The sequence below is a fragment of the Nymphaea colorata genome, chromosome 13, assembly GCF_008831285.2.
Source record: "Nymphaea colorata isolate Beijing-Zhang1983 chromosome 13, ASM883128v2, whole genome shotgun sequence".
Taxonomy (NCBI): domain Eukaryota; kingdom Viridiplantae; phylum Streptophyta; class Magnoliopsida; order Nymphaeales; family Nymphaeaceae; genus Nymphaea; species Nymphaea colorata.
Window position 1 is genome coordinate 13,113,354 of NC_045150.1, and position 27,087 is coordinate 13,140,440.

A 27,087-nucleotide genomic window follows, 5' to 3' on the forward strand; every position below is an offset into this window, starting at 1 on the left:
TCCATGCCTAGAACGTACAAACCACGCCCTTCTTGCCCTTAGGTAAGTCTTCCCACCGCCGGGCTGTGTCCCGTGCAAGGTGCACAAGGAGGAGCCCAAGTCAGGGGTGCCGGTGGCAGGGATAAAGCAAATACAACCTCCCTCGCAACTATAGGGTGAGGCGAAGGGAACCTGGTCACGGGGGCTAAGACCGGCAGCTTGGCTGCACCCCCGTATTCAGCAGCCTCGTTCCGTCGACGAGTGGCACCTCCTAGCGGTGCGGCTGGACTTCGCTCATTGACAAGAAAATGGAGCAGCAGTAGTTACTGAAAAGATATAACAGCAACTAAAAGGGAGAAGGGGATGCACGTCACCGTGAGCTCGGAAACCCCTAAGTGCTGTAGCGTGTAGGGGGAAGAAATCGCTGGAATGGCGCCAGCGAACGCCCTTCCTTCTCCCTAGTCCAGCCCAGTCGAAGTGGCTAGCTGGATCTCCTCCTCCTCAGCCAAGGTGTGTGGCCCTCAGAATCAGCTCGTCGAGAGGATGGCCCCTTACTCGTGCAGCTCGGTCCAGCAAAGAAAGAACAAGAACAGTCAAGGGCAGTTCAGCAATACGAGTAAGTAAGGGGGAATGCTTGGAAATGTCACCAGATGTTCAAGTAAACCCCAGGAGAAGATGTGAATGGGGTGTGGCAGTCGCCGGAAGCGCCGGCGGACGCGTATTCTCCTTGAAGCTCTGGTGAATCTGGAATCAGGCAGAAGGTGACTTCAGAGACCTCTGCCCACTCAAAATTCCGTATCTCCCTGGTCCGATGCCCAAAAATCGTCAAACTGGTGCCAAAACTTTCTTAAGATCTGTGGCTTTCCAACGGTACTAAGAGATCCAGCATCCTCCCAGTATAGAGAAAATCGGAGCTGAAGAAAGTGACGCCTCAACCTTGTTTTTCAGTCGGTCGACAGGCTCAGGGCTGGTTTCAGGCGGCTTCTCAGACCAGTCTCCAGTTAAAAATCCATATCTCCTAGCTCCGAGGTCCAAAAATCCTCAAAACAAAACTGAAAAATTTTAGAGATCTGTAGCTTTCCAGTGGTATCAAGATCTCCAGATACCTCAAAACACAGAAGGATTCGTAGCTGAGGAAAGTCACGCCTCAGCCGCTCAGTTCAGATTGGTTCCAGGGTGATATCAGTCCAGAAAATGAGCTCCGACCAGTCTCCACTTAAAATGCCGCTCCGGACTGATCTTAAGTCGAAAACTTCTGAAATTTGGCTGCCAAATAAAGACGTAGCCGGATCCAACGTACCTAAGATCACTAAAATCCGAGCTCGGAGCTGGCAGCGCCGATCGCCGGAAGTTAGGGTAGTTTCTGGAAAAATTGATAACTGACAACAGCAGAGAACAACTTTCAGGTGGTGTCTGGGGCTCTGATTCGTGCGATGGAGTCCGGGACACGACGGACACGTCGTCGCCTCAGTTCAAATCGTCAGGACACGAGCTGTGCGGGACACCGTGTCCTCGGAGTCGGAGGTAAGGCGGGACTCGTGGCGGGACACGGTCGAGATGTGATGCTGGACTCGACGGGACTCGCGTGTCGCTGCGTACCGCCTTCGTTCGGGACACGAAACACTGATTCGTCGCCGGGGACCGAAGAACACGGCGGAATCTCGGCGAAATATTCCACCGAGATCGTCGTTTTCGCCGGAAAACTTCGAAAACTCGCCGGTGAACTTCAAATCAAGATTCCAACGTCATTTCTTGACCAAATTCGACGATCCAAAGCTCGATCTACTCGGAAATGAGTCAAGAATCCTCGTTTATACTCATCCACACAAATTAATCTTTTCAGGATTGATCGGCCGCTGGACAGTGAGAAATCCCCCTTCAAATCGCCTGGAATCCGTCGGAACCCGCTGGAGAGGGTAAAGACGCCGGAAAATACAGGTTGCCTTCAAAAATCCGTAACTCGCTCCAGGGTGCTCCAAAAATCGTCTGAAAAATCCACAGCACTCCCAAGACGTAGACGAAGAAAATGGGTGGGTGCTCGACAGCTAGAACTCGTCCAGAAAATAACGCCGTTGATCTGAAGAGCGTTCTTCCTCTCTGTTTTCTGTCTCAAGCGGTCCAGCGTCAGTATGCTTCACGAATCAGTCTCCCCTGGCCGTGCGATAGCTCTGATACCAGTTTGTTTGAGCCCGCGGCCGGGAGGGATGCTGGAGGTAGCCGACCGCGGTCCTGATCGCCCAGAATCTCGCTCGGAGGGGGAGAACACCAATGGAACAGTAACCGGCCTCTCTGGAAACGGTGATGGCAGGGAGGATGCGCAGGTAACAGGGAGGCTAACGGAGGGTCTTGCAGGCGGTGTGGGCGTCGGATGGGTGAAGGGAAACGGTGGAGGATGCGTGGGCAGCGATCGGTGGAGTCTCCTCAACCCGGGATGGGCTTTAGGCGAAGGAGAGCTCATTGAAGGCAGCCATGGAAGCTGGAACGGAGCATACACAGGAAGAAGAAGGGGAAAAAGAAAACATCATTCTCATTGATGAAATTACCTTCATCATGTCATTCATTCTGGGCTTCTACGCCATCAAAAGAGGCACGCAAGTGATAGCATATGAAAGGTCACCTAAACAACGCACCCGAGTGAACACTCATATTGCTCCACTTTGTAAGGTATTAATAAGACGACCAAGAGAAAAAGATTTTTACTTTTTACTCTATTGTATTGTGATCGATAAAACAGAATGCAGGCCAACAAGAAGTTTATGAAAACGATATTGATATATAAATGTGTAAAGAAATTACCTTCATCATGTCATTCATGTTCCTTAGTGCTTTACAGTAGTGGAGTGCCAGGGACTCTAGACATCTCAGTTTGCTAAGGCCAGGAGCATCTATAAGATGGCTGCATCCGCTCAGACATAAATGTCGCAGGGCTTGCAAATCTGAAATGTCTGGGATGGTCTTCAAATCCGCGCAATTGCTGATTTCCAGCTCTTGCAGGTTTGTCAACAGGCCAACAGACTCCGGAAGTCTTTGCATATACCCTTGGCTTAATTGGAGCACCTTTAAAGACGTCAACCTGCCAATCTCTTCTGGGAGTTCCTCTAGCGACCAACACGAGCGAAGGACGAGCTTCTCCAAAGAACTTAGGCGACAGATGCTATCAGGTATGTTCTTTAGAGAACCACAGTCTCCCAAGTTCAAGCACACCAACTTGTCGAGATCGCCAATCGATTCATGGACTTGACCCAGCTTGGCGCACCCTTCAAATACCAATTTGGTTGCGTTTGCAATCAGCCTAAAATGGGGGGTGCTCTTGAGGTTCTTGCAATTCTTGAGAATAAGGACTTTCAATTGGCTGAAGGTCCGCGAGTAGTTCGCCTCCTGGGGCAAACTACTAGTCACACTTGGACCTAGAAACTCCTCTATGATGCTCTCTGTCAGGTCGAGCACTACAATGTTCACAACATCAAAGTCGATGGTCGGCAATGATTTCAACGGACATTGCCACCACCTCAGGAACTGCAACGATTTGGGTAGATCCTGATACAAGCCCTCCATCCTTACCAAGCTTGTATAAAGTATTCTCAGGTTCTCCATGTTTCTAAACGACGTCGTTTTTAAAGGTGGAATGTGCTGCCGGCCGTGACGGTGGAAAATAATGGCTTCAACCTTCTTTGTTCCCTAGGATAGGAAAGATCACGAGAAAGAAAGAAAAAAAATGAGCTCCTTGATAAAATGAAAACGTCGAAGCAATGCAAGTGATGTTGTATGATTTCTACTAAAGCTTTCTGCCAAAAGAAGTCAGAATTTAAATTTAGAGCTTTATGCAAACTATCAGCAGGAATAGGAGATCAGCTATCGAAGTCTACAATTTTTCAGCTCCACATGGTTATGCTCAAGAAAAAGTAAAATTAGAAGTTGGAGGTTTGAGCCTTCCAGTATCAAGTTTTGACAGGATAATTTTCAGAAAGCTATGACAACATAATTATAAGGTTGAGGAGGATTCTAGAGAAGCACCCCCACACCCCTTTTTTCCTACCCTCCAAGGGTTGCTTCAATGTTTGAATTGTGGAGATGTGGAATAGCAACCACACAAACAATGAACTAATCAGTTAGAAACTCGATCAGCCATACTATACTATGCTCCAAAAAGGAGAATAACAAAATTTTGGCCAGATGCCAAATAAAGCAACAATCGATAGTAGGCACTGCTGATCAACTATGTTCCATTTGTCCACCATACATGCGACTTCCAAGCACGAGTATTCATCATAAATAAAGAGAAAGAAGAGAAAATGAAGAACGTGTAGAAAGCTCATACTTACGTTTCCTGGTTGTAGCATTTGTAATGTTTTGTTATTTTCCCAAAACCTGCTTGCGTGCTTCTTCTTTTGGACAATATTTCTCCTCATGTCTCGTATTTGATCATGCATTTCAAATGTGCCATGCTCATTCATTCTGATTAGAAATTTACGCTGCAACTCGGCAATTGCATTAGTTGGGTAAAGTTCGGAACCTTCCGACATGTGCATTGCGTATTGTTTCTTCTTTTTCCTTTCTTCACATCTCTTGAACTCCCCTGGGTAAGCATCCTCCCAACAATAATAAAACATGTTATGTCCAAGAATATGCGTCGTCTTTTCTTATCAAGGCTTTTATAGCTTATCTCTAACCTCTTATGGACGTCTTTATGTTGATCTTGTTTTAATTGCTCCAGATTTGACTCCCATTCTTTAATGGATTTAAAGTCAGAGAAAAGGCTCCCAAATACTTGGAGGCATAGAGGTATCCCACCAGCAACTCCACCAGCAACTGACACAACTTCCTTCGACAATTCACCTCTCCAATCTGATTTTGGCTCGGGTTGCTCAAACGCATGCTGACTGAAAAGTTTAAGCGATTGGGCATGATCCAATTTCGGAACCTCATATATGATCTTCTATCGTCCCTTAAAGACGTCTTCATCTCTACAAGTGACATTGATTATGCTTTCGCCACTGAACCAACCTGACCGGCTGCCGACTAGGGCATCGAACTGGTCTTTATGATCAACATCGTCGAGAACTACAAGCACTTTCACAAAGAGATCTCTTGGGGGTTCATCATCTTGGAGCTTCATCCGATGTGACTCCAATATCATTCAAATGACAGGGATCACTTCTAATATCATTCATATTCGAGGTATGTAATCTTCATCTATTTTCATTTCCTCTTGCTACTTTCCTTATGACCATGCAAAAAAGCTCTAATGATTTCCTATCCGGAGTAGCAAACTATATCTTGAGTGTAGGGAAAATATGAGTAAGGCGAAACAAATTTCATTTCCTCATTTATTTCCAAAAAAAATATGTTTGTTATAGTGCTTCACTCATCATTTTTGTTTGAGATGATGCTCTTTCATGATGTATTAATTGTTCTTAATTGATGAGCAAATGCACTGCGATAATGAATGTTTAGATTGAGATTTTTTCGTTATCATCCCAAGAAAGTCTTCTACGAATATGTACATGTTAATATGCATTTTCATGTCATTCTCGCGGTTAGTTTCTTTCTCAATAGACCGATTAGGGACCCCAATGAATTCTCTCTTACATTGCTCTTCATTTCATATATGTTTAATTTTCTTCATACCCAATAGTGGAAGAAATATATTCTCTTGTCACAAACAATACGATTTTATGGTCATGTATAAATTATTTGGAAGCACGTTTTTTCAAAAGATTTTTCAAAACAAGAACCTCCTTTAATGTGGCTTTGGAGACTTAGCCTGGGCTCTTGCACAAGCCCAAGTTCCTCTTCGGCGTACATAAAAAATTGAAGTCGGATATTTCTAAGTTATTTATTAGTTTGAACTCTCATGAAAGCATATGTGTATATACATGTTATATACGTATACGTACACATGACTATCTTTTTTTTTTCTTTTTTATGATTTAACATGTTATTTTACAAATTTTTATTTCCGTACATATGTCAACGAATATATGTGTGTAATCCACTTTCTCTTTCTCTCTTTCTCTTTAAAATCTCTCTTTCTTCTTTTTATAAAATCTTTTTCTCTCTCTCTATTTTATTTGATATTTTATTTTAACAAACTTTATATGTGTATATATATATACCTCTCTTTTTTTTCTATTCCTTTGGATACTTTTCTTTCAAGATTTACGGTTTTAATTTCTTATTCACAGACTTCATTAAGACCACCACTCATGTGATGACACCAATATTGGAATCATGCTTGAGGTATACAACCCTATTCTATTTTCCAAAACTTTTCTTTCTTTCATAAAATACTTACCACAATTTTATTAATAAAAATAAAAAACTTAGATGTATGTGATGGTATGAATACTTTCAGATGAATGTCACGGTAGGAACGAATAATTTACTTCTTATGTTTATCATGTAAGATCAATGCATTCATACATTCACATTAACTTAACATCACAAATGATCACAAGCACATCTGTAAAAGAACTTAAGCAAGATGAGAACTTAAGCAAGATTAGATGAAACTCTAACTAGGTAGTAATCAAATTAGAGCAACTATAACCATGCAACGATGGAGTGGCCGATGGTCTCCAAACATCAATAAAAATTAAATCAAGTGGAGCATCAATCTTATGTTGCGTTTGAGCAAAAGGAAGAGCATGACTTTTCCCTCTTTGACATGCATCACATATCTTATTATAAGCCCTACTATCAATAGGTAAAGCAAATTTCTTTAAAACATGTATCACAATTCTAAAATCAGGATGTCCCATTCGATTATGCCAATGATCAACTGAGACCTGCTCTCCAACAAATGTTGTTTTCTGACGAGTTGCATATTGGTATAACTTTAGCTGATATAAGCCTCCTTTATTTGTTCCCTGCAGAAGTTTCTCCCCTGTTGTATGATTTTTAACATAACAACAATTTGCGTCAAATTCAAACACAACATCATTGTCATGAGCAAATTTATGCACAGATAGTAGATTTTTAGAAATACTAGGAATATGCAACACGTTCTTTATGAGAAATTTTGAATTTGAACTATAGAGAGAAGCATTACCAACATTCATGATTTGCAGACCAGCACCATTTCCAACTCTCAATTGATCCTTCCCTTAATACTCTGAGTGAACAAAAAGTTTATTCAGATCAGCAGTTAGCGTCGGTGTCTAGATACCAAAAACTATCATCTGCTTGAGGTGTAATTTCCATGTGATACGCTTCTGGGAACAATGACTCCTTTTGAAATTTATATAATTTACAATGTAGTGCACCATGTCCTGATTTCCTGCAAGCTTGACATACAGTTTGACATTGAGAAGCAAGATGTCCACGGTTACCACAAGTGTGACAGTTGACAACTTTATCCTGAGAGCGATGTCCTGGATGCCTTGTTTGCTGGCTCAGGTTTTCCACGATAGTGGTGATTCTTGAAGTTTTGTTGTCGATGTACTAGGGTCAACACAACTGCGCAAGGAGACTTTTAGGGTGCCATATTCCTCTACGGGAAGGCCAGAAAGAATGTTCATAACCAAATCTTCTTCATCGACTCGTTTGGAGTCCATAGCTAATTGGTGAGCTATGTCTTTGGCTTTGTGAAAATAGGTTGTTATGGATTCAGTTCCTTCCTTCAGGTTTTGCAGGGAAGATTTTAATTGCGGCACTTTTGCTCTTGACTGAGCCGCGTATATACGCTTTATGGTGGTCCAGGCCTTGTATGATGAATCAAGGCCTACAACCTGACTGTGCACGACTTCACTAAGAGATGAAATAATCCAACTTAGTAAAAGTTGGTCACCTCGGTGCCATTCCAGAAAAGTAGGATTTAAAACAGTCCCTTTGCCATCCTCACTAGGCAATAACTGATTTGGCCATTTGAACGACCCATCAATATATCTCATCATATTTTAACTTTTGAGCATAGGAATAAACTGAGATTTCCAAAGTAAATAGTTGTCGGAGGACAGTTTTATAGATAGGAAATGCTCGAGACTTATTGGAGTAGGAATGATGGAAGAGTTAGACCTAAAATTGGCAGGTTCATGACGTCTGAACCAGAATTTGGTGGTGCTGCAGGCATACTATAAGAGTTGTTGTTTGGTGATTGTGATGACATAGTGCACGTCCAACTTTGTGGTGAAAAGGGCTTCGGTGGAACCAACATGGAGGAAGACGGCAAACAGAAATATAGGCTCTGTTTTGCTTCAGACGTTGTTCAGGACTGCCCGACTCGCAGAATTAAAAAAAAAAATCAATGCCAGCTCCGATTCTAATGAAAATTGGACAGTAATGCGTTATTCTTGTGAGGAGTGGACGCCCCAACTTTCAGCTTCAACCGATCACTAGGGTTGAAACGTGTGAGGGATTTGGCCCACTATTTCCTGCCATATCTTGTTCTTCATAGGTGCTTCTCTGTTTTGCAGCACCTTGATCTCCTTCAATCTATATAGCTCAAGTTGATCAACCTGAAGCTCTGATACCATAGTAAACCTTAAGCTAGAGAGAGGAGAAAGGAATTGACAACATTTTAACGTGGTTCGGCTTGTTAGTCTACATCTACAAAGGGAAAGATATCTCACTTGTTAATTTTCACAAGATGAGAGATTTCATTTATATTCAATTCATTTGTTCATCAATCCCATATATCTTGGGATTAGATTGATTTACAAGATCTTGTAGTTTTTCCTTTTCTGAGGTGGTTGTCATTCTAGAATCATCATTATCATAATTTCTTCTAGCTAAAATCTTGGATCTGATTTTGTTGGCCTGGACGTGATTTCATCTAGCGTAATCTCCTCCAATGTTACTTCCTTCAGCGATACTCTTGGAGCTGCTGATCATATCATGATCTAGTTTATCAAAGCCCTACCCTTCCTTCTTCATATGACAAACATAGTTTACCCAATCTCACATGGTGGCATGCCTTAGATATTTCCATACCTTCCCATAAAAATTTTCACACATACTTTCAAGCTTCTTACATGTACTACGATAAAAACAAACTGACAAGCCCCAATATGCTGGTAGTGTAGATATCACATGTGTTGACGGCTTTGGTTGTTTCGGGTCTGGGTCTGGACCCGATCCGCTTTGTAATGTTGTGGGTTTTATTTATACCCTAGTAATCAATCTTTTCATGGTTAATGAAAATCTAAGAGAGAGAGAGTGTCTGGTTGCTAGTGGGCACCAGTCATTCTCACCCGTGGTTTTTTCCCTCTAGTTGAGGGGTTTTCCACGTTACATTTGTATCTGTTCATTGTTCTACTGGCTTTTTCTGTTTCAACATGGTATCAAAGCCGAATCTCTGAAAAGAGGGATTTTTTGGCCCGACGAGTTGCTGTGAAGTTCCGTCTCTCTCCGCCGCGTTCCCTGCTTCCTGCCGTCACCCTTTGCCTTTCTCTCGTACACCATCGACCATCGCTTGGACACCCGTCGCCTGCCTGATCTCGACCCTGCTGCTCCAACATTGCCCCTGCTGCTCCAATGTTGTCGCCCGACGTCATCGCCCCTGCTGCCGTGGCAAGTCTCGCCATTGTTTCCTGCGACGTCGCCTCCCATCTCTTGTCTCCCATCTTCCTTCACCGTGTCTCTATAGATGCTCCTGTCATCGCCTCTCCCTGCATCGTCTGCTACCTGCATCGCCTTGTAGAGGATATTTAGCACAATATGAAGAAGGTTTCACAATATTATACACGATATATTATGTCTGCAAAACCTTCAGTATTCAATAATGGAGAAAATGAGTCTCTTCCTTGTTAAGATATGTCAGACATTGAGACATTACATGCTTTCCTGTAAAAGCAAGGCGGTATCAAGATTAAATCCTCTCAAATATATCATACATCAGCCATTTCTCATAGGAAAATTTGACAAATGGTAGGTACTCCTCTTGATGTATGACTTAGAGTCCATTTTTCAAAAGCCCATCAAGAGACAAGCATTGATTGATCAGTTAGTAGACTTTCCATTGGTTGAACAGCTGAAGACCAATGATGACTTCCTTAATGAACAAGTTTTATACATTGAAACCACTCAGCCATAGACAATGTTTTTTGACCACTCCAAGGACATGGATGGAATAGGTGTTGGGATTCTCCCAATTACTCATGAAAAGGAGATGATCCCTTATTATCTCAGGTCGGAATTCATATCCACTCACAACATTGCTAAATATGAAGCATTGAAACATGGACTCAGAATATTGCTCAGTTTCAACATCGAAAATGTTCATGCTTATGTTGACTCTCTACTAATCTAGAACCAAGTCAATGAAAAATGGAAGGTGAAAGATGCAAAATTGACATCCCACTAGGAAGTCACTTGAGCCTTGGTGCAACAATTACAAAGGAATTCGAGCTATTTCATTCCAAAAAGGAATTTAATCAATTTGCAGGCATCTTGTCAGCCTAGCCTAGGATCCATCATCACTTTCAAGAAAAATGAGTCAATTAGAGTTTTAATGGTTGAAGACTGACTCAACCAGCATACCACCCTCTAAAATAGATCAACCAATTTGCAAGCTGTCGCCCCCAGCGTCGCCTTCTCCTTCCTAGTCTTGCATCGCCGGCCATAGTTGCCATTCTGCTCCAGGTTTTTTTCGCTCTCCATGCAGCGCCACCAGTGTTATCGCCTGCTCCTCAGCTCAGGTCCCAGCTGCTGTTTCTCTCTTTCCTTGCTCCCTGTCGTCGTGAAGGAACCTTGGCCATTGCTCCATGCCGCTGCCTTGTTTTGTTGATGCTGCTGTCATCTGGTCCAGCAAGTTCCCTGCTCTGATCGACGACAACATCTTCCACAACTTCCGCGTACTGTCAGCGCCTGTTTTGACTGGCCTCCATCCGTCTGATCTGCATTGCCTCTCACTTTTTTGGTCGTGATTGGCTGAGGAGCACTGTCGTGCATCGCTCGTCTCTACCACTTCTTCTCTCTATTGTCGACTGTGTGGCTGCCGTAGCTATTGTCGTAGGAGCTGCATTGCCTGTGCTAGTCTGCTACATCGCCAATGTTGTTGCTTGCCTGACGTGTGTGGTGTTCCGCCGCTGACTGCACCTGTGCTATTGCAGTGTGGAAGGTGTCTCTGCCTGGGCTATGCTGCTGCAGTTTGGAGGTGTTTGCTCCATTGCGTAGTGTTGTTGCTGCCTCTTCTCAGCCACTGTTGAGCCTACAGATTCTCATATGGGAGAGTGGATTATTGACAATGGTGCTACTCACCACATGACTGGCGATTCTAAGGTCTTTCATACGTATAAGCTTTCGTCAGGAAAGGAAAGTGTGTCTCTTGTCGATGGTTCCTCTATTTATGTGGTTGGAAAAAGGAGTCACTCACTTTTGAACAAGTTCTTACTTCACAATGCTCTACATGTTCCTCATCTTCCCTTGAACCTCTTGTCAGTTAGCAAGATTACGAAAGAGTTGAATTGCAAACTTATTTTTTCTGCTGATCGCTATGTTCTTCCAGACTTGGTGACAAGGAAGAGGATTGGGATTGGTTTGGTTTCTGAGGAGCTATATCATTTAGCCATGCGTGCTGCTACAACTCTCATGATGGCAGCCAGCAAAACAAAGAAGAGTAGAGAGGAATCCCTGCAGTTGGTTCTGTGTTGGCATGAGCGCCTTGGGCACCTTCCTTTTAGAATTTTTAGACAGTTGTTTCTTTATTTATGTTTTAGTTTAGATATGACTATGGTGTCTTGTGATGTTTGTCACCTGGCTAAACATGTTAGGGCTTCATACCTTGTTTATATTCATTGTTCTAATGAGGTGTTTGCCTTAATTCATTCTGATGTATGGGGCCTTCAGAAATTCTTTCTTGTCTTGATTTTCAGTATTTTATCACCATTATGTCATAATGACCGTAGTGAAGTATTTGCTGAAAGACCGTAGTGAAGTACCTAATGTCATAGAGACTTTCATTGCTCTTGTGGAAACTCAATTTGGGACCTCTGTTAAGTCCTTTCAGTCTGACAATGCTGGTGAATATACGTGTCAGTCTGTTGATAGCTTCTTTCGAAAAAAGGGAGTTGTTCATGAGACTTCTTGTAGTTATACTCCTCCTCAAAATGTAATTGTTGAACGAAAGAATCGCCAGTTATTGAATATGATTAAGCTCTTCTTTTTTAACATCAATGTCTCAAAAAGGTATTGGGGAGATGATGTGTTGACTAGTGCATATCTAATTAACCATATGCCTAGTCGTGTGTTGAATGTGCAAACGCCTCATCTATGTTATCGGGGAGTCGTGAACCTTCCTCTCTTCCACTTAGAGTTTTTGGCTATGTCTGTTTTATTCATAATCATAGTCCTAATATTAAGAGTGTATTTCTAAGTTATTCCCCTACTCAAAAAGGATATAAGTGTCGAGACCCTTCCACTGGTCGTGCCTATGTTACCAAAGATATCACCTTCCTTGAACACACTTCCTATTTTGGTGAGAATTCTCTTCAGGGGGAGAGGTATACAATAAGAGAAGATTATTCCCTCAATCAATAGATTCAGTTTATAGATTTTTTGGAATACAAGAAGGAAGAGATTCAGGTTACTAACCCTCTAGAGCACAATAAGGATGATGGATGTTCAATTGTGAATGAGGTGGGACATGACCGTTTGTTTAGGCAGGTTTACTCTACGCGAAGGTTGCCTGCGGCAGGACCCACTGGTGAAGCTGCGAAGCGATGCCCTCTGGTGACAAAAATCCTACTCCGAATCCTAATGCTACTCCTTCCCTAGATGACCCAATTGGTGCTCAAAAGATGTCGTTGAAAGTACTCAGGCAGAGGCTGAAAATGAGGAATTACCCATTGCGCTCAGAAAGAGCGTCAGATCATGTACACAACACCCTATTGGTAACTTCATGTCAATGATGTCATATTCTAGACTAGCAAGGAATACAATTGTTTTTATCATCTCTTTCTTTTGTTGTGATTTCTAGGATTGCTGTTGAGGCTCAGAGTGATTCCAAGTGGACTTATGCAATGCAAGAAGAGATAGAAGCTTTGAACAGAAACATGACATGGGAAGTGGTAAAGATTCTTGAAGCGGCTCATCTGGTAGGATCCAAGTGAGTTTACACCATTAAATATAAGCCAAATGGGAGTGTAGACAGATATAAAGCTTGACTTATTGCCAATGGGTTCAGTCAGAAATACAGAATTGACTACTTGGAGACCTTTGCTCTTATTGTGAAGATGAAGACTGTCAGAGTCATTATGTCCTTAGTAGTGATAAAGGAGTGGAAGATGTACCAACCTCATGTCAAGAATGCTTTTCTAAATGGAGACCTTGAAGAGGAAGTGTATATGTGTATGCCTCTAAGATATAGGAACCTGGAAAATGTTTTAAGCTAAGGAAAGCTTTGTATGGGCTTAAAAATCCCCTCGAGCATGGTTTGAACGACTTAGACTTGTAACGAGACAATATGGATATCATCAAGGAGATGGAGATCATACACTCTTTGTGAAGAGGAATGAGCAAAAAGTTACTCTTCAGTTGGTATATGTTGATGATATGATTGTCACATGTGATGATGAAGATGAAATAACTAAGTTAAAGAAACTGTTGGCGATCGAGTTCAATCTCAAGGACGTACACTCCAGATTAGTTAAAGGAGACCAAAAAACTGAGGTATAGACCTGCTTCTACTCCTTTAGCTGGTTCAAACTGACCTGGCCAAGGCATCTTGAAAAATTGATATGTCACCAGTTCAGTGTTCTTACTCGGAGCACCAGACCTTTTTTATGTCAGTCTTTGAAAATTCAATGAAGGTTGATATCATAAATATTTGTTGATCTTTTGTATGTATTATTTTTTGCTTTGACTTTCCTTTCATAGTTTTGAAGGGCATAGAATCTTGTTTGGAAGTCAGTTTTATTTGTTTGCTGGATTTTTTTTTGTTTAGACAGAAGAATGAATGGTACATATTAACGACCTTTTTGACATAATTTTGTGAAGTCATGAAGAATCATACATGCATTTTATATGTTTTAAATTAACATTATTCATGTGGGGCCCTCAGGCTTGACCCAATTCAGACTATTCAGTCCCCAACAAATTGTGGGCCACACATCGTCCAATGTGACTGGCAAGGAGATGGAGACCATTTTCGACAGCAGTGAGTGACCTCATTGTATTTTCTACGAGTACAGAGCATCCTTGTTCTTAAATCACTAAACGGTTGCCATTAACTTGACTTGACTTAGCTGGCCATCAACTTCAGCCCACTTGATCGAGCTAGCCTTGACCGATTCCGGTGAGTCATGCGTTCCATTTTATACTTATTTAACAGATGAAATTGGCAACTAGACCTCTCGAATGTGTACAACAAGACACATTGGCAATTCCTGTGCAGGGTGCTAAGATAGGTAAGATTTGATCACAGGTGCGTTGAATTGATTTATACTTACATCTCCATTGCTTCTCAAGGGGGTCGTTGATTCTTCGATTGCCGTAGAGGTTTTGGTCATGGTGATGTACTATCACCGTACTTGTTCATAGTGGTTATTAAGATGTTAATCAAAAAGCTGAAAAAAGAAAGGGTCATAAATCTAATCTCTATCCAGTAGTAGCATCATAATTTTCTGCCGAACAAGAAACAAAGATGTGCTGCTCCCCAATCTATCATAAACAAATCAAAGTAGAAGGTTGGCATCACGATCAACTCAGCAAAGTCCACAATCAATCCATTCAAGGTGTAGGGATGTCCCTCGTGGAGATTCAAACTTGTCTGGGATTGGACGTGAACACATTCCGTTGGATGCGGGCCTATGCATGCCGTCAATAACAACAAAAAGTATCGCGTGTATCTTAAAACATCGGCAAAATAAGCAAGAGACGCGTCTTGCTATAATCAGCCAATCAGGCCCTGATGAAGAGTACGATTAGACAGAAAATAAATTGAAAAAAATATGTTATAGAGGATTGAAGAAAGTGCATGATGCATAGAGCAAATTGAAGGCAGCACCTCAAATGCCATTGGTTTTCCCTCAAAATAGAAACCCTAAACTGTGTTTCTCCTTTTCAAACTAAAAAAAAAAAAAATGGATGCCTTCTAAATTGTCTCCCTGTTGCTTGCTCCACGACACAATTATCTTCTCTCTCTGTCCCTCATCTTCTCACTCACTCGCTTCTCGTTCTCTCTCTGTTCTTCATTGGTTTCTTACACACACAAGAAGGTAGGAGGTGGCAGTAGGGATGAAAAGCCCTTTTCGACGGGAATAACAAAACTGACCGACCTTAAAATGATTTTTTTCAAAAACAATGCCTAGTCCACCATTTTTAAAGAGTTTCTCTACCTTGTCATTACAATTTTTCTATATCACATAGTGCTCCGTTTGAAGGATAGTTTAAATCATCAATGTTTACAAGTCCTATTACTTTAAAGATTTAAACACTGATATTTGGTACGGTTAAAACCCATTAGTTATAATTAATATAAGTATTAGGAAATATTGATATGTTTCTAATAGTTTTATGTTGTTTTGTTATTTATCCTTTATTTTTTTGTTTTAGATAGATATATTGTATACTTTCCATGATTCAATATGTTTTAAATTTTCTAATTTTAACAACTAAGACATATAGTTAAGTTATTAAATTAATGGCAAATAAAAAAGTTTTTTTAATACATAACAATATTTAATACAAATATTGTTTAAAATTTTTCCTTAAAGTGGTTTACACAAGCCAATATAAGTCAATGCGTATCAGGTGACTTCAGGTCCAATATTTATTTTATAAATATTAAAAATATTGATTGGATATTACATGAAAAATAAGGTTGAATATTGTCCTTAATTTACATCCAACCCCATCAATAGTAAACCAGTCAAAGGTTGCAACCAATATATAACCAAAAGCAAACCGCATGGATCTCATGGTCGTTACCTCCTGTGCAATTCGATACGGAAATGGGTACCTTGGAAGTCGCTTTCCGCTTCGAACGTGATGTAGATCCTTCGGTATCCCTTCCCATCTCTTTGGGGTGAATAAGAGGTATTAATTCCCCCACCCGAAAAAGGGTCAAAGGTCCCTCCATTCTTTCTGTATTTGGGATTCTGAGTTGTGTCAGTGTCAGCGATAGCAACGGTGCACCCTTCAACTTGAATGTCGCGCCCTATCACTTTATGACACAGAAACATAACGCCCTTCCCACCTCTTACCCTGACTCCTTTCCCTTTATCATCCTCCAACTTTTGAGGGATGAAAGCTCCACGGCGGGCGATCCGTATCACCTCTTCCGGTTCAGTCTGTGCCTCATTACTTTCTGCCCATCTAAAGATTATCCTAGAATTATGATACCTCTCTGCCCTAAACTGGGTTACTCTATAAGACCGTGGCACGCGGCCCTGAACAAGAACAGTAGTGTAAGTGTTGGGGAGAGAAAAAGATACCGTCTCCGACCATGTCCATACCGACCATGACCATGTCCATGTCCATAGTCCATGTGGAGATTTGGGTCGGGAATAATCAATCGGCTGTCCAGGAATGCCGAGATATTTGCAATGTTCGAATTTGGCCTCCTGGTACGTGCACATTTAAAATAAGATTAGATATAAACTATATACATGCACATTTAATATATATATATATATATATATATATATATATATATATATATATATATATATATATGTTGATATGAGTACATATAGACGCTAATCACCAATGGCGGAGCCAGCGTGGGGCATGTGTGGGCACCTGCCCACGCCAGCCCAAGATAGCCCACGTGCAGACCACCATAACTCTGGCTTTTTACATGATTGCAAGGGAGAAATTATCCATGATAAGTTTAACGGAGTGGTGGTATACGAAAAACATTTGTTTCGTGCCTCATTTAATAAATCATGAGTTTAAATTAAAAAAGAAAAAGGTGAGACAAGAAGGCCACGTTCGGAGACGTCTAAGAATTTTCCTAAATGGTCTCGCACATCTTCACCGTGTGGCCTATTAGAAGCATGCATGCCGTCTATAATTTATTTGTCTTAACCACATTAGAAAATTATCAAGAATTGTCTTGAATATTTTAAAATTTTTAATTGTCTCGCACATCTTTACCATGTGGCCTACTTAGAAGAAATGCATGACATATTTTGTCTTACCCACATTGGAAAATTATCTTTTCATGTACAAAATTTTTGTGAGATTCGGATTCCTTGTCGTAGATGATGTCTTACACTCTATCAGGGCTGGTACCAAACCAGTCTCCGGACTTTGCTTGTTCTGGCTAGGCTTGTAAAAGTGAGCCACGAGACCTGCAGGAGATTATTCGTAAAACATTTAAGCTGATTTTCTAAATTTGCATTTTCAATTAATTAAAATCACTTTTCTAATATTCAATAGTATTAATGTGAAAATAAATTTGTAAATCAGGTTATACAAGCCAAATAAAAGGCCAACACTTATTGGTCATGCTTAGCGTTTTAGCTGTTCGATTTAGGCTTTTTAGGCCTTGTCCGGACTATGCCGTTTTTTATTTTTTTTCTTCCTCCCAATAAGATATTTAAGTTAGAAGATGTGTCAGTCTCTTAAAAATTCTTTATTTTTAAGTAAGAATCTTAAATATTTATCCATATATATATATATATATATATAAGTCCCCCACTAGCTTTGAGTATTTTTAATAAGTTAAGTCCCCCTCTAGCTTTGAGTATTTTAAATAAGTGCCCCCGCCAGCCAAATTGTTCTGGCTCCGCCACTGCTAATCAGCCAATGTACATGTACAGAATCGAAGCGAACCGACCAACAAAGCAGTCCAAGCCAAGGTATTAATAAGACGACCCCAGAGAAAAAAAAAAGAATATTACTTTTTACTCTACTTTATTCTGGTCGATAAAACAGAATGCAGGCCAGCAAGAAGGATATGAAAACGATACTAAAGAAGTTACCTTCATCGTGTCATTCATGTCCCTTAGTGCTCGACAGCCGTCGAGAAATAGGGACTATAGGCGTCTCAGTTTGCTAAGGCCAGGAACATCCATCAGCTGGAAGCATCCGCTCAGACTTAAACATCACAGGGCTTGCAAATTTGAAATGTCTGGGATTGTCTTCAAATCGCAAAGGATGGCTTCCAACTCCTGCAGGTTTGTCAACAGGCCAACAGACTCCGGAAGTCTTTGCATATCCCCTGGGCCTAATTTTTGGCACCTTTAAAGACGTCAACCTGCCAATCTCTTCTGGTAGTTCCTGTAGTGACCAACACCCGCTCAGGACGAGCTTCTCCAAAGAACTTAGGCGACAGATGCTTTCAGGTGTTTTCTTTAGAGAACGACAGTTTCCCAAGTTCAAGCGCACCAACCTTTGGAGATCGCCGATCGATTCGTGGACTCGACCCAAGTTGGTGCACCCTTCAAATACCAATTTGGTTGCGTTTGGAATCAGCCTAAAATCGGGGGAGCTCTTGAGGTTCTTGCAATTCTTGAGAATAAGCACTTTCAATTGGCTGAACGTCCGCGAGTAGTTCACCTCTTGGGGGTGGAGGTAACGAAAAAACCACGTGTTAGTCACACTTGGACCTAGAAACTCCTCTATGATGCTCTTTGTCAGGTCGACCACTACAATGTTCATAACATCGAAGTCGATGATCGGCAATGATTTCAATGGACACTGCCACCACCTCAGGAACTTCAACGATTTGGGTAGATCCTGATACGAGCCCTCCATCCTGACGCAGCTTGTATCAAGTATTCTCAGCTCATCCATGTTTCTAAAAGATATCTTGTTCAAAGGTGGAATATTATGTTGCCCGTCGTGACGGTGGAAAGTTATGGCTTCAACCTTCTCTGTTCCCTGAGATAGGAAAGATCACCAGAAAGAAAGAAGAAAAATGAGCTCCTTGATAAAATGAAAACGTCGAAGCACTCCAAGTGATGTCGCATGATTTCTGCTAAAGCTTTCAGCCAAAAGAAGGTACAATTTAGATTTAGAGCTTTATGCAAACTATCATAAGGAATAGGAGATCAGCTATCGGAGTCTACCTTTGTTCGTGTAGAAGCTCACACTTACCTTTGTTCGTTGAAGCATTTGCGATGTTTCGTTATTTTTCCAAAACCTGGTTGCCACCGGCTCCTGCTTGACAATATTTCTTCCCATGTCTAGTATTTGATCATGCATTTCAAAGGTGCCATGCTCATCATTTATGCTGATTAGAAATTTACGCTGCAACTCTTCAATTGCATCAGTTGGGTAAAGTCTGGAACCTTCCCACATGAGCATTGCGTATTCTTTCTTTTCTTTCCTCGCTTCCCATCTCTCCAACTCCCCTGGGTAAGCTTGCTCCCAATCCTGTCAACCAATAAGAAAACATGCTATGTCCAAGAATATCCGCTGTTTTTTAGTATCAAGGCTGTCATAGCTTATTTTTAACCTAACATGGACTTCTTCATTTTGATCCCGTTTTAATTGCTCCAGCTTTGACTCCCATCCTTCAATGGATTTAATGTCAGAAAAGAGGCTCCCAAATATATGGAGGCACAGAGGTATCCCACCAGAAATTGACACAACTTTCTTCGACAATTCACCTCTCCAATCGGATTTTGGCTCGGGTTGCTTAAACGCATGCTGACTGAAAAGTTTAAGCGATTGGGCAGGATCCAATTCCAGAAATCCAGAACCATATAGATGACCTTCTGTCGTCCCTTGAAGATGCTTTCATCTCTACAAGTGACAATGGTTATGCTTTCGCCACTGAACCAACCTGACTGGCTGCCGACCAGCGCATCGAGCTGGTCTTTATGATCAACATCGTCGAGAACTACAAGCACTTTCATGTCTCCAATTCTATTTCAGATCTTGGTGATGCTGTCGTCCTTGTCGTTTATTTGCATTTCTAATCTAAGGACATCACGAAGCAGCTGCTCTTGCAAGCGAACGATTCCACTCTTCTGCTTTGATACTTCGCGGACATTTGCAAGGAAGCTGCACTTCTCGAAGCTGGAACAGTTCTCGAAACTGGAACAGTTCTCATTGTGCTGCTTTAATAATCTGTTGTAGACTGCTTTGGCAAGGGTTGTCTTCCCGATGCCGCCTATCCCACAAATCCCAACCATTCTAACTTTCCTATCCAACCGTTCGATCACCTCATTTACGCAAGAATTAAGATCTGTAGGATAGCGCACATGAGCTGGTATTTAGGGTTCACTTCCTCCATAATCCTTTTCAAAATGCACTTTATAAGATCTGCTTCGTGCATGAATTAATAAATAATAGGCCACCAATAATTAGTGAAAGAAAGTTCATCCATACGAGTCCGATTTTACTGAAGCTATATATATATATCATAGCCATAAATAATGTCTGAGAGTTTTAAATGATAAGGTTTTTCTCGAGTATAACATGGCGAGCTTGAAAAAAATGATAAAAATATAATAAATTTTTAAAAATGTAAAAAAAACTAAAAATGAAGAAAAAATTAAATAAGTGAAAAACTAATAACACAAACATCAAAAGATAAGTAGATTTGCAACAAATAAAAAATAAAAAAACTGTTTGGAATTAGAAAATAAAAAAATGAAAGAACATGTTTTTTTCGTTTTTAACTTTTTTTCAAAAAAATGCATTTTTTAGTTTTATACAGCTAATTAATTTATAAAAATGCATTTTTCGTGATTATGATATATATATATATATATATATATATATATATATATATATATATGTTATATGTGTGTGTGTGTGTGTGTGTGGGTGTGGGTGTGTTTGGGGTTCGAGACTGAGGGGAGAGCTCGAGTAAGTACTGCGTAGGTTTATGAAAAGTTGAGAACATAAACAACATTTTGAGTATTTATCAAAATAAAGCAATCCTCGCATTATTTACACATGGATTGCTTATTAAAATTATTCTGATGCTTTCTTACATGACAAGTCCTCTACGCAAACAAACCTACGCACAGCGATCAAAGGTGATCAACTTAATGCAATGTGAAAAAAAAATAGCAATTATATTTTAAGGATTTATCAAAAAATTAAATATTTATTGTGACTGAAAACTAAGTTCTGAAAATTCAATAGTAATTACTTTAGTGCACGACGGGTTATTAGTTCAAGACTCTGAAACCAAATCCAAAACTTGCTCTTATGAACTTATCAATAAAATCAGATATTTTATTTTTGCTAAAAACATCTAGAACATTCAATCTAATAATTGGTTATAAATAAGAGGAGACGTAATTCTTAAATATACTTCATTATTTACAGAGAGTGAAAGCCAAACAAACCAAATAATTTTTCCCTCTCCCTCTCTTATATATATATATATATATATATATATATATATATATATATATATATATATGTGTGTGTGTGTGTGTGTGTGTGTGTGTGTGTGTGACAGATCTTGTAAAGTTTTCTTAGTTGCTAGAATGAAAAAATAAAGAAAAAAAAAGAGTAAGAGACCCCAAGGAGAGATGGGCATGGCGATGAACAAAGCTCATTGTCGTTTACACCGGGTCAGAAATTTCAACAGGAAATGGAACCTAGTCTAAAAACTAGAGTTGGCTGAGAGCATACTCATTTGCATCCTTTAGGTTGAACCCCAATATCTTTCCATCCTCACGCAAAACATTTTTCCAGTTGCTCATCTCTTCCTTTAGCTTCTCATTTTTTTCATGCTTCTGGAACGCTGGCAGAAAGAGACCTTCCTGCTTCTCAACATCGGAAGGTTCGACACCGAAGAATACAGGAATGATGAGCCCTCCTTCGGTCCGCCCTCCTGCACTCCACCATCTTGGTAATCTCTCTCAAACACACGACTTGGAATCAGCGTAACCCTTAGAGATGATGGCCACAAACATCCTCGACCTTTCTATATACCCAGACAAGTTATTCACGCTTTCACCTTTCTCCAAATTCACGTTATCTATGAAAGTAGAGATGCCCCTTGTTACCAAGGCATCATAAAGATGGCCAATGAATCCCTTGCGAGTGTCGGCCCCTCTAAAACTTAAGAAAACATCAAATTTCTGTCCATCGTCTCCTTGAGAAGCTTGCCAGGATCCCTCTGTTCCATCGGCACCACAACCATGAAAGCAGACGCCTTTCTCTTCAGTAGCCCCCTCCATTGTGTCCGATTGGGAAATAGATTAGAATGTTCCCAAAGAAACAATGAGAAAGCGTGCCACAACTGATCAAAAACAGAAAGAGAACATCGGGTGTGGCCGAATGTGGAAATACGAGCCGCCCTCCCCCTTAGAACATTGCCAATGGTAAGGACCTTCTATGATTACCTCCGCACCAGCCACCTACCTCAATTAAGTCAAGGCCTCCAAAGCAAAGAAAACGACATCATGGAGGTGGTCCACATCTTGCCTTCTTTTTTCATTTTATCACTTTAACAAGGACATTCTACTCATTTTATCAAGACCTGATGGTTGATTTATTACCCCGGGTTGCCGCTAACTAAATGAATGTTAAGGAAAAGTTTGTTTATACGAACTAGACTTTACGACAATATTGCATATTGTCCATTGTCAAAACCATAGATAAAAGGACCAAGACCATTGTCACAAATATCTCATAAATTCGAAAATATCACGATTATTATGCCAAAATCTTGTCTGTCGAAAAAAACCAGGAAAAATATGCATCTTTTATAAAAAAAATGCCAAATAAAAAAATACATGTATTATACGCATATTAAACTGCTAGAAAGTCAATTTTTGCGTTTTGTTCTGCATCGACATTTTATTTTAAATTAATGCACCTTCTATTAAAAGTAAGTGAGTGTAATGAGCAAGATTAAATGTAAAGAACAACATTAAATATAATAAAGAAGCACATTAAATGCAATAAAGAAGATTAAATGTGATAAAGAAGAAAGAGAGGGAGAGAGAGATAGATATGACACAACTGCGGCAGCTCCATGCTATGACCTACAAAATCAAGAAGAAATAATGTGCCAACATCATCCTATAAAAGAACAAGCTTGACTTGAGTTGTAGCCAGAAGCTGCGAGACTTGGGCATGAAACTAGAAATCCCCAAATCTACCCTAACCAGGTCAAGACAACCCAGCGCCCCCAACCTAGCGTCTGCTGCCATACCAAGGAGGAGTCTGATCTTCCAGGCATTGCCCAACAGATGCCAAGCTCTGGATGTCGCATGGAGTAGGGCTGCTCGGCGGAAGGGCTTCCTTGTAGAGGTAAAGCAATGAGCAGAGGAAGAGGAGGAATAAAGGGGCGGAGGAGGCAAGAGAGGATGGGGGAAGGTTGCGTGGCCTCAAGTAACAAAACCCAAACCAGGTCGGGTCCTAGTATGGTTTCTTCCACCCCCGTTTTCTTTATGACCTTTTGTCCATCGTTAGATCTGTCAGTAAAAACTACCAAAAATCATTGGCAAAAGCTTTGTCAACCATGTAAGCTTTCAATGAATGGATTTTTTTATTTTGAAAGAAACTACTCATGTTGGATGTGTCAACAAGCCGAGCTCAATTCTAAATGAATTGTTTGCAATTTTCACCTTTTCTTCATGTTTTCTGCAAACACTAACTTTAAGGTTAATTAAAGAAAATAAGCCTCTTAGAAAGAATTCTTTGAAAAATTGATCAGTTTTTATGTATCAATTTAATCTATAATTTTATTATGGTTTTCATGTTACCAATTTAATCTATAGTATTATTATTTGTTGTTCTTTTATAACCTTCCTACTGATCAGATTTTCAAATCAATTTGAAACAATAGGAAAAACTCACTAAAATCCCAAAACCATATATACACAAACCATTTTCAAAGTTCTAAATCATCCAATTCTGATTTCTCCCTGGTGAGAATCACCAAGTTCTTTCAATTTGTACTTCTTACGACTTCTTTACTCAAATATCATCACAAATTGTTTGAAAACCACGCTGGTGCTTTTGCTTACTATGGACCCAAATGTTTCATTATAAAAGGAGGTGGTGTGTGTAAATCAATCCCAATCTTGAAAATACAAATGCTTCAACGTTTCTCTTGAAGATTCCAGCAACTTCTTGAAGATTCCAGCAACTTCAATAATTCCAGCAACTTCAATAAGTTATACAAAACCAAGTCTTGAACTTGAGAAGATTATATTAAACTCAAGAGAGGAATGCACAAAGAGGCCTAACAACCTTAAGCAAAACAAGGGACAAAGGTCCCTTATTTATAATACAAGAAAAGGAAGAGAAGTCTGACTGTTGGGCCATCTCCAACGGCTAGAAAATCTAGCCGTTAGAGGCTGGTCCAACGTAAAAAATAAAAGAAAGGAAAAAGTACAAAAAGAAAGATAAAATTACAAACACGACCTAAGTACCCTAAACTATACACATAAATATATATATATATATATATATAAGACATATATTAGCATACTAATATATGTAATATACATACTATAGATATATGTATAGATAGGGACATATACATTCTAACAGTGAGGCTGTTACATGTGCAATTTTCCTAGAAATGCATTTATTAGATCTCATTCTATTAAAGATGATACCATAGTCACAATAGCATGTCATTAAAAAAAAGTAAAACAAAAGGAGGAAACATGTCTTTTTCCTGTGTTTCGGTAAACAATCGTAAATCAATTGTTTGCATATTTTACCTTTTCTTCATGTTTTCTGCAAACATTAACTACAAAGTTAATTAAAGAAAATAAGCCTCTTTTGTTACTTGACCTTGATGTCATTTTTGCTCTAAAATTTGAAATGTTATTCACTTTCATTTCCAATAATTACTAAAACACCATTTTTATCAATTTAACAAGTTATTAATTTTTTTTAATTTACTGGGACTTTCTTGAGATTTTTTGACAAATACATTTTTATCATATTACTCTCAAGAAATATCTCACTGTATAATACCCGTCAATGAAATATGTGATAATGATAAAAACTACTAATCACTGACAAAAGCTTTGTTGATGGTTTCAATAACATACCTAAATGTATAATGCAAGGGAAAGTAATAACAGTCGGCATTAACAGCTATTTTAGCAAATGGTTTCAATTATGAGGATAGCAATCAAGTGTGGAATGAAAAAAAATTGAGCCACCCACCCTCCCCATAGACAATTGCCAAGTATAGAAGGAGAAAAGATTCAGCCGCGCACTCGCGCACTCTCCCCATAGATAATTGCCAGTGGTGAGGGGCCTTCGACAATTGCCTCTACACCAGTCACCAACCTCAATTAAAACTAAAACTGTCCATTCACAATAAAGAACGATACCATGGAGGTGTAGAGGCTGAACTAGTTTTTTTTTACCCTTTTGCAAGCGGTGGACTTTTTTATAACTCTCCAAATTTTGGACCTCTTTTTCGGGTGACAAGTTGTGCCTAGTGCCTAGCCAACACTTGGGCATGCCTAGGCACACTTAAATTGTTTAATGGTTTATGACTGTATGGAAAACAAGTATTATATATACTAGTTGTTAACTGTCTAGTGATATGATATGACTAATAGTGATACATAACAACAATCCATAACAATCAATATATAGAAAAGAAAGCAAGAATTGTAGGATAACTACATAAGCAACCCTATGACTGTTAGGTTGCCGCCCTAAACCATCATATTGTACGGAATTTTTCAGAAACAAATGGACAAAGGAGAACACCTCAAGGAAACAAAACCAAGTCGGGAAAGATGGAACCCAATATGAGCGAATATTAGAAAATTATCAAATGGCCTGGCCTATGTCCTGCATTCGAGAAACAAGAAAAACAGCAACCTAAGGGGCGAGAAGGCAGTAGGCCCAGCATGGACAACAACACTACCCCTTCTCTGCCAACATAATTTGCAAACTTGGGAATTGAACTTGGATCAGCAGTCAACCGGGTCAATGGGTTGACACAGCAAATTCGTCGTGCCAGGTACCAAAAAACAGACTTGGATCAACACATAACTATTTACAATTCAATTTTACAACTACAAAGTATCAAATATACTAAAAGAGTTAAGTGTAAGTGTATAATCTAAAGAGGTACAAATAGTTAGAAACATAAGCATATCACAACTTGAACATATAAGTTGAAAGTTAAAATTTGATATAAAAGTTGAATCTAACAACCCTTTTGTCATTTTTTTTGGAAAAGTTCATCTCTTTCAATTTCACATTTATAAGAGTTGATGCGTGCAAAAAACATTTAACTATTAAACTTAGACTGTATTTTATTAATGTGTGGTCTACTTATGAATGACCTTGAACTGGATTGAAATTTTATAAACTTTTGGGAGTTTTCTGAATCTTTTGCACTCATAAGCAGTGTTGTAGAATGTGTATAATGACGTATAAGTCGAGCCAATTGATTCAAGTCCATAATGTGTTATAATGTATTGTGAAATATTTTTAATTCAGAAAAATGAGTAAAAATAGTGAAAAAATCATAAAAATCTTCAAAAATAAAGATCAGTTTGTTTTAATTCACATATTGGTCGAAATAGAACATAAAAGAGAGGAAACTTTTACAAACCAATGGAAAAAAAAAAGAACATATTTTCTACTTCTACTTTTTTGTATATATATTCCTTTCATTTTCTGGCTTTGACCAAGTCAACTAGGTTATCCACCAGCTAGACTTAAGGTCTCTTTGTATACAATATCGAAATTGATCCCTACTGAAAACTATCTTCTTATACTTTCAGGTATTCTTACAATAAAATTTAAGTATTTTCAGCATCGTTATCTCTTGTTTAGTTATCTCTTCTTTATCTCCCTAGCGAGCATTTACCCCTTATGAGCATTTACCAAGTCTTGTGTTGTGACTTGGAGTACATTTTCTTTACTTGATGAGAAATTTACAAAAAACATGCTCCAGAAGCAGTACAGAATAGGAATCTTAGTGACAGTAGACAACTGACCTCAATCTTCTGGGACCATTCCTACCACAGCCAAGATGTGTGCATAGACAACTTTACATGGTTGGAACGGTTGCAAGTCAAACTGAGAATTGCCCAAAACCTTCACCATAATTCATACAACTCTGTCCTCTGTTGGAACAGTTAAAAAAGGACAATTAAGATGATATTTATATGAGTTGCTCAAGCAATTGGTCATTTACATATCTAAGGAACTTCGGCACTGAACATAACAAGGCAAGAAACAATCTAATAGCATTAATATAGAATACAGACTGCTTGCAAACGTTGCAGGCCATGTTACCTTCCTAATGCA

At 39.6% G+C, this 27,087-nt stretch overlaps 1 protein-coding gene across 5 annotated transcripts in view; it reads right to left on the reverse strand.

Annotated features, from left to right (window-relative positions):
- The window catches only part of LOC116266854 (disease resistance protein RPS4B-like), a 50,545-nt gene extending 23,564 nt beyond the window's left edge, over positions 1-26,981 (reverse strand). Inside the window, exons 1-3 of one of the 5 annotated variants that reach the window (XR_004175460.2) lie at positions 18,964-20,492; positions 17,847-18,747; positions 15,675-16,481 (exon numbers count right to left, since the gene is read on the reverse strand). Coding sequence is in view for 2 of the 5 variants with exons in the window: in XM_031648285.2 (XP_031504145.1) it covers positions 17,920-18,747; positions 18,964-19,173 (1,038 nt within the window). In the remaining 3 variants the exon portion in view is untranslated. Of the gene's footprint in view, positions 1-15,674; positions 16,482-17,671; positions 18,748-18,963; positions 20,493-21,348; positions 23,259-26,774 lie in introns of those variants that run through there. The other 4 variants (XM_031648285.2, XR_007575153.1, XM_050081188.1 and 1 more) reach the window with 4 other exon arrangements.
- Between the last annotated feature and the right edge of the window lie 106 nt (positions 26,982-27,087).